Raw genomic sequence first — 8,290 nt, 5'->3', positions numbered from 1 at the left:
ATTGGGCTCAAATTTCTCACGATGACACAAGGAAGCCCGAATCGATTGGTCAATCGATTCCGGGTCTTCTGCGAGAGCGTAGAGGCGCTCTGAATCAATAAGTTGATCTATTGAAGGCTCCCTAATCGATTGAGATATACCCGTTGCGCAGGTTGCGTGCTTTGGATGACTGTGATCACTGGGATCTGACGTGGCAATCGATTGAGAGCAGATTCAATCGATCGGGAGTCCTAAAAATGCAGATATAAAGGCGACGACAAATTCAAAATGTGACAACTCTTCACCAATTCTTTTCCACTATTGTTGTCGATTCTTGTAGTTTCTTGGAAACAAGTGTTACCGCACTTCAAGATTCAAGAGGTGATTACAAGCTTCAAGAGATCAAGCAAGAATAAGTTTTATTGTATTTATGTACATTCATTTCTTGTTTTGAGTTATATTCTTATATGAGCTTGTACGAACTTCCTTCACCTCCGAATTATTCCGAGAATAAGTGTTTGTTATAGTGAAGAGTGTGCTCGGGTGTGGATCTTTAGATTAGTCATCTTTTCTTAAGGTGGATATCAAGTAAATCATTGTATTAGTATTGGAAGAGTTCACTTCGAATATTTTCACTGTAAAAGATCATCATCAATGAAGTTAACGAGCTATTCACCCCCATCCCACCCAATCTAGCTCCAGAGGGGAAAAAAACTATTTTTCTATGCAAATTCATCCTGTTCTGATTCCGAAATCATTATAATCAGTAACAAGCATGCACCTTGATTTTGACTAATTATCTTTCGTCTAAAGACCTTCGTAAAAGAAGAGAGCATCAGACTTTACTACAGAAGCATCCAATAATAATTAACTCTTGAGATTCTGCCCAAACCAATGCTAAATTCACCTTTATGTCATTTAATTTTTTGTAGCAGCAACTGCAAACAGGTAGCAATATCGGTTGAGAGCTCTCGACTGGTTGGCATTGGTTCAGACTTTAAGTAATACAGGCAACTAGCTGACATGTTTTCTGTAAGTATTACGGTACAACCCAAGCGTGACCAGGCATTTTGTATATCTCTTTGCTCATCATCTTTTCTCTCACTTTTTCTACCTCCTCCCATTTTCCTTGCTTTGCATATATATTCGATAAAATCACCAACGAAGTCGAATTTCTTGGCTCCAACTTGTAAAATTTCTTGCTCATTGCTTTTCCAAGTTCAGCCTCCGCATAATGCCTGCTAGCACCTAACAAAGAAGAATACATGGAACTTGAAGGCTCAGGGATTTCACATATAAATTTTTCAGCTTCACTAAGCTTTCCTGCTCGTCCTAACAAATCAATCAAACAGCCAAGGTGCTCTTTTGATGGCTTTATCCCACATACTACTGTCATGAATTTAAAAATTTTCATGCCCTTTTCGACTTGACCACTATGACTACATGCCGATAAAGAAGCCAAAAAACTAGCCGCACTAGGCTTTACTTCATGTTCTAGCATTTCTCTGAACAATTCAAGTGCAGCATTATGCTCCCCATTTCTTCCATAACCAGATATCATGGCGTTCCACATCACTGGATCCATTGACTTACTTTCCACGTGATTAAAAACCCTACAAGCATGAAGAGAGTATCCACACTTCATGTACATATCGATTAAGGCTGTTTGGAAAATGTCATCTTTGCGCCCCACTCCAATCCTCAACGCATGGCAGTGAATCTCTTTCCCAAAAAGGAGATTTGAGGTCGACGAAGAAACTTGAAGTAGACTAGTCATGCATTCTAAACTCAGTGATGGAGTGACTTGGTCCAATCGCACTAGGACCAACAACCTATAAGCTTCGGTAACATTTCCGTGTCTCAAAAGGCCACTGATTAATATGTTCCAAGTGACTGCATCAGGGGATATACGTTCCACTCTCAACTGATGAAACAAACTCAGAGCACTATGAACATCTCCATGGCATAAGAATCCTGAAATCATAGTGTTCCAAGTCACCAAGTTCCGGTCCTCCATTTGCTGAAAAACTCTATGAGCTTGTTCGACCAGACTACATTTGCAATACATGCGCACAAGTGCTGTTCCAATCTTGACATCATGGTAGCTCAACCCATTTCTGAACACATAACAATGTATCTGCTTTCCGAATCGCAAAGAGGAGAGCTCCGAGCATGCGGATAGAACAGTGAGCAATGTCGATGAGTTGGACTGCAGCACCACCAGCATCTCTCTGAATAGATTCAAAGCTGATAGAAACTCTGCATTTCTGACCAATGCAGACAACATTGCGTTAAAGGTAGCCACTTTCTTGTCCAGCATCAACTGGAAGATCCTTCTAGCGAAACTTAGCTCGGAGCAATTCGAGTACATGGTGAGGAGGGCAGTTGCTACATATGCATCTGAATCATGCCCCACCTTCAACGAGAAGACATGCAGCTGCTTACCCAGCATCAAAGTCGTGCAGGCTGGGAGTAAACTTGCGACGGTGACGGAGCTGGGTCGCAGCACAACAACCATGTCTCTGAATAACTTCAGAGCTGATAAGAACTCTGCATTTCTGACCAATGCAGATAGCATGGCGTTAAAAGTAGCCACTTTCTTTTGACGCATTAGCTCGAACACCCTCCGAGCGGAACTCAACTCGGAGCAATTTGAGTACTTGGTGATGAGTGACGTCACGATGTACGCATCGGAGTCATGCCCCATCTTCAACGAGAGGCCGTGCAACTGCTTGGCCTGCTTTGGAGTCGCGCAAGCACGGAGTAAGCTAGCGAGATTGACAGAACTGGGATGTAGATTGGCGTTGTCGAGGAGGCCGGTGAATACAGGAAGGAGGTGGTGGAAGTATTGGCGACGTGAAAGGCCGGGGATGAGGGCTTTAAAAGACTGTAAGGTTGGGTGGTGAACACGGTCGAACACCTTGAAGGCGTCGTGAAAGTAGCCGCTTTGTCGGTAGGCGGTGCTGAGGGCGGTGGCGGAGTGGATGCTGCATGTGGTAGCATGGCCGTGAAGGATGTGGGTGATGAGAACGGAGTGGAGCTTGCCTGATGCCATGTGAAGGAGTAGGAGGAAGGTGAAGTCATCGAGAGGAACTATCCAAAGAGCATAGAGAAGAGGAGAGCTGCTGTGCTATTTATTAAGCGGGAGACGGCAGCCTTCATTGGGTTTAATCATCTGATCTAGTGGCCAATTTTATTTGATAATATATTTTTTAAATAAAAAATCATTTCAATAAAAATGATAATAGTATGATATAACTTGCAGTGTTTATATGTATAATTATAAATATATTAAAATAATTTTAAGAGATTGAGTTGAGACATCATCAATTTTATCATATTCGAACATATTATACTTTTTGGTTTATTCAAGTAGCTGCTCCTCTCTGACTAGAGATATTAGAATATCGAGAGTTAAACATGGATACTAATTATGATAACTAGTTCATTGGAGTGACCTGTTATGACACTTCATATGATTCTCTATCTATATAAATATGTCAATAAAGATCTAATTACAACTCAAATGTAAGTTTCCTTCGATCTGAGGTATTCAAGTCACCTTGATCATGAAAACTTATACTTTAACATCTTAAGGAATCATCTTCGTGGAGGTATAGACCCGGGATGATTGAGTATAAATCGAAGTGGCCAAAAGTGTTTAAATAGTCAACAAAGGATTCACCTCTCCTTATATAAGGAGATGTATATCCTATGGTCAAATATCAAGATTGTTACTCGAAGTTTTTAGCTAAATCATTAGATGTCAAGGGTATGATACTCTTAGACACATGTCAGAGTAATTTAAATCCACATGATGAGGAAGTATTAGTTGGGTTAGATATGATGTAGTCAGTCTAGCGGGGATTGGCACATAGACTATGTCCTAAACCAAATAGGTATAAGACGAATGAAAGGAATAAATCACGATTCATTATAGCTGCTAAAGAATTCAGAAAGTGGTTTTGAGGTCAATCGTTGACTTTTTTTCAATTGAAGGTCATGATATACTATTAGATGTTACTCGTGATCTATTTGTAATTAATAATTAATTACGAATGACTAACATAACTGGGAACATATTGAGTCACACGTATTACAAGTTTATCTGAAAAACTTAAAATAAGTTTAAGAATTGAATTCTCAAATCGAGAGAGATTAAGTCTAGTTGAACCAAACGAAGGAAAAATATGAAAGATATTTTATTGGAATGGAAGCGTAGATGAGTTATGTCTTTTGAAGATGAGATGGACCCTCTTTGATTTAATTATGAACCAAAATAGTTTGATTCTAATTAAGGATGGTTTAGTTATTGAACTCATGAACTTGATTTTGAACCAACTTAGTTTGGTCATAAACCAAACTTAAGTCAATTGGTTTGGGTTTTAGGCTTTGGATTAAATTCTAGCCCAGTTATGATATATTCTATAAAAAGATGAAATCTATCACCCTGATGCCCCCCTCCCCCGACTGTCTCATACTATTGGCAGAGAGTAAATCAAGAAATCGAAAATAGATGTGTTTTTGGATTAAACCTAAAAATTAGGTTTTAATAGCCTTAATTAAAAGCCTAAAGTTGGTTTTTAGGGTTTTAATTTTTAGTTGTGTTTTCTCTCTTCACATTTTCCTCTCTCTCCTATGAGCGCCACTGCCCAAGCCAATCTCGATGTTGCCTAGTCGCTGGAGCTCTTATAGCAGTCAATTAGCTCGAGTGGAAGCCATCTTCGAAGGGAGCCAAGGACCAATTGATGTTAGATGCTGGCAGTCGGAGCATCTCGTATGTCGCCTCACCTCAGTTGTGCGCCACCACATGACAGCTCTTTGGAAGAGTTGTCTGGCCATCCATCGATCACCACTGGTTATCCAAAGGCCTAGTGACTTCTAGCAACTCCAGTAGCAGCTGGACAATAAGGAGAAACCTCTCCTTGTTGGCGTGAGTTTCCAGTTGTCGAAAACTATTTCCAACCACCGTGAGCTTGCCGAAACACCAGTCGTGGTCACTAGAGTTGTTGCTGCTGACATTCAACAGTTATCCGTCAGAGAGTTTGCCACCAGTAAGACCATCGGTAATAGATCTTCTAGCTAAGAACCGCAACAAGTATTGTTGTCGTTTATCTCGCTAAGTGTCATCGAGTTGGAAATGCCCCCCGAGCAGCGAAGTAAGTGGATAACCTCCACATTTGGCATTGTCTTAGTTGCATAAACCGTCAGATACTGAAATGTGGGAGGGATCCTCTCTCAGATTATTTGTACGAGAAACATTCGACGATCGAACTCAAGTTTTGATAATGACAAAGGATTCAAAGTTAAGGTTGTTTGTTATCTAATGTGTGTGAATGAGGTTGTAGAAAAGTTCTAACTATGGTTAGGCAGGTGAAAAACCCAAGGGGGTGGTAATCCTAGGTCCTAGGGGATGATAACCCTAGGTGGTGGAAATCCTAGGGGGGTAACCTTAGGTCCTAGGGGGAGGTAACCCTAGGTGGCGGAAAACCCGAAGGGGTGGTAACCCTAGGTTTTAGGGGGTGGTAATCCTAGGTTTTAAGGGGTGGTAACCCTAGGCAGAAAGTCCAGTCGATCTGGAGGACCGGACTGGCATCATGTATGCTCTCCTGAGTGGAGTAAGTGAGGGCGCGTTTCCCGCAGAGAGAACAGTAGACGTCGGTTCGACCTAGAATTTCATGTCAGAAATCCAAAGTCAGAACCGGACAGTTCGGTGACTGTCATACATTTGTTTTTATGCTATTATTATGTGCTAACTTTATTTTGCAGGATATATTGTCTTATGAACTAACATTTCTTGTAGGGTCAAAAGTGCAAAGTTTGTCTCGGGTGAACAGTACCCGAGGCGCCCTCATGGAGTTTGGAGGCGTCTCGGGTGCAAAGGGTCAGAGGTACGTGCAGCGGAGCTGGAGGCGCCCTCATGGAGGCTTGAGGTGTAACGCCCCAGCCTGGGCTGGCCCCACCCGGACCGAATCGGGAACGGCACCAGAATTGCCCATCGGGTTGACGACTAGCTCCACAGACCACCAGAGGCCCTTTCAGCGTGCTTTGTCCTCACTCGCATGCACCCTGGAAAACTTCTTAGGAAGTCACCCATCCTCAGATTTCTCCAAGCCAAGCACGCTTAACTTTGGAGTTCTTAAGTTTGGGCTTCCGAAAAGGAAGGTGCACCTTAGTGATATGGATAGTACCATCTAACCTTTTAAGTCATACTTAACCAGAATCTCAGAACCGGGGTATTACAATCACCCCCACTTAAAGACACAACGTCCTCGTTGTGTAACGACGAATCACACCACAAACAAATCCCAAAATCTCCCTCACTAGGTGGTGCTCTGGGTGCTCCTGCCACAGGCGCACTCACGATCGTAAGGTGGCTCTGATACCATCTGTAACTCCCCGGCCCGGGCGGGCCCTACTCAGACCCAACCGGGAACGCCACCAGAATTGTCAATCGGGTTGACGACTAGCTCCACAGACCACTGTAGGTCCTTTTAGTGTGTTTTGTCCTCACTCGCACACACCTTGGAAAACTTCCCAGGAGGTCACCCATCCTCAAATTTCTCCAAGCCAAGCACGCTTAACTTTAGAGTTCTTAAATTTGGACTTTCGAAAATGAAGGTGCACCTTAGTGATATGGATAGTACCATCTAACCTTTTAAGTCATACTTAACCAGAATCTCAGAACCGAGGTATTACAATCACCCTCCTCAACAGGTAACTACTGATATACATAATAAAGAAAATAACAAATAGCACTAACCATACGTACAGCCTCCTGATATAAGAAGGATAAATGCAACTGAAATAAATAGGAGAACAACTGTACTAACCAGGACCCGGTGTATGGATAAAAGCCCAAGAGATATAGAAATCCTGTATGCATGTCAAACAAATGCATCCATCCAATATGCAACATATAAGTGCAGCAAACACAAGCAATAAATGCATCAATGCGTATGATGTCAATGACTTGTCCTGGTCACCCCTACTGGCAGTCAGCCATCTCACACACGATGGTGAGACCGAGTGGGTAGGGATGTGACAACCGTGCACTCTGCCATCACTGCTCCTGATGAATGACCGAGTGGACGGGATGCTGTCGGAGTACATCTATCCTCCTACCCCAAATCATAAGTGGGGGAGTGCAATGTTCTCATCTCCCTGAGCAAGTCCAGATGAGGGATCCCTGCCGGCTACCACGCTGCGTCACACTACCCATGAGCAGACCAACGGAGCTAAATAGAGCAAACTGTTTGTCGGCTACCACGCTGCGTCTCCAGACCAACGGAGCCTAACAGAGCAGAATTGTCTGCCGGCTACCATGCTGAGTCACCGGACCAGCGAAGCCTAACAGAAGAACTGCCACACACGTGTCTGATATACCACTAACCCATGAGTGGTGGTGTGTGAAAATCTATGTAATTAGTGATGTGCTCAACAATAATGGAGCTGACTATTGCACAACATGCAATCATGCGAGATGGTGCATGATACTAAGCATGGGAATATCCTGAACTTATCCATCTCTACAAAATGTGTACCATAGGACAAAGAATTAAATCAAACGTACACAGATCAGATAAGGTATAAAAATCTAGATCCTGAACATAATAAAGCATGGTTATGTCACTATCCCTATAAGCATGTATAATCAGGTAGGTACTAACATGAAGTGCATAACAGGTAAATAAAACAAGCATGTAACAGGTATCGGGTAGTGACCAACCGATGCAGATAAGAAACATAATCATTATTATTTGTTAAAAACACTACTATACATATCAAAATGACATATCTAAAAAGATAAGTCAAAGTACCCGCCTCCAATAAGAGGATCGTATCTGGTCCAAATCCGACGTCGAGATACTCGTCTCGCGTCAAAATCCTGTGTCACTAATATATACATTTTTATTTAACTACAACTCATATAAATAGCTAAATAAAATCTTTAAGGCTAAATTAAGATAAAACCCTAATCAATCTAACCATCTAGTAATCCAATTTATCCCTAATTCAATACATATACCTAGGTTAACATAAATTACTAACCTATCTATCAATCATCGACAACAAGATCAAAACCCTATATCTTACCTAAATTCACAGCCATGCTTGTTGATCCACACAAGGACTGTTGTTGCCAGCAAAGGTTAATTGCTGCTGGAACCCAAGAAAACCCACCGAACAACCCTTCCTGCTAGAATCCCTCACTGAACGAAACAGGAGTAGATCAAGAATCTAACCAAAATCCCAAATTTTCAACTAAGTAATCCCTTACCTTCAAGATCGCCGAAAATCAGAGAAGAGA

General features: G+C 42.1%; 1 protein-coding gene across 1 annotated transcript; it reads right to left on the bottom strand.

The window, feature by feature from the left end:
• Positions 1-688: 688 nt before the first annotated feature.
• LOC122018601 (pentatricopeptide repeat-containing protein At2g02750) lies at positions 689-3,132 on the bottom strand. The gene has a single exon (XM_042575965.1). It carries the CDS (start codon positions 3,032-3,034, stop codon positions 1,019-1,021), a length of 2,016 nt encoding a protein of 671 aa, XP_042431899.1. The 5' UTR covers positions 3,035-3,132; the 3' UTR covers positions 689-1,018.
• Positions 3,133-8,290: the final 5,158 nt, after the last annotated feature.

Source organism: Zingiber officinale, chromosome 9A, assembly GCF_018446385.1.
Source record: "Zingiber officinale cultivar Zhangliang chromosome 9A, Zo_v1.1, whole genome shotgun sequence".
Classification (NCBI taxonomy): Eukaryota; Viridiplantae; Streptophyta; class Magnoliopsida; order Zingiberales; family Zingiberaceae; genus Zingiber; species Zingiber officinale.
This window is presented reverse-complemented; position numbering and strand designations above follow the sequence as displayed.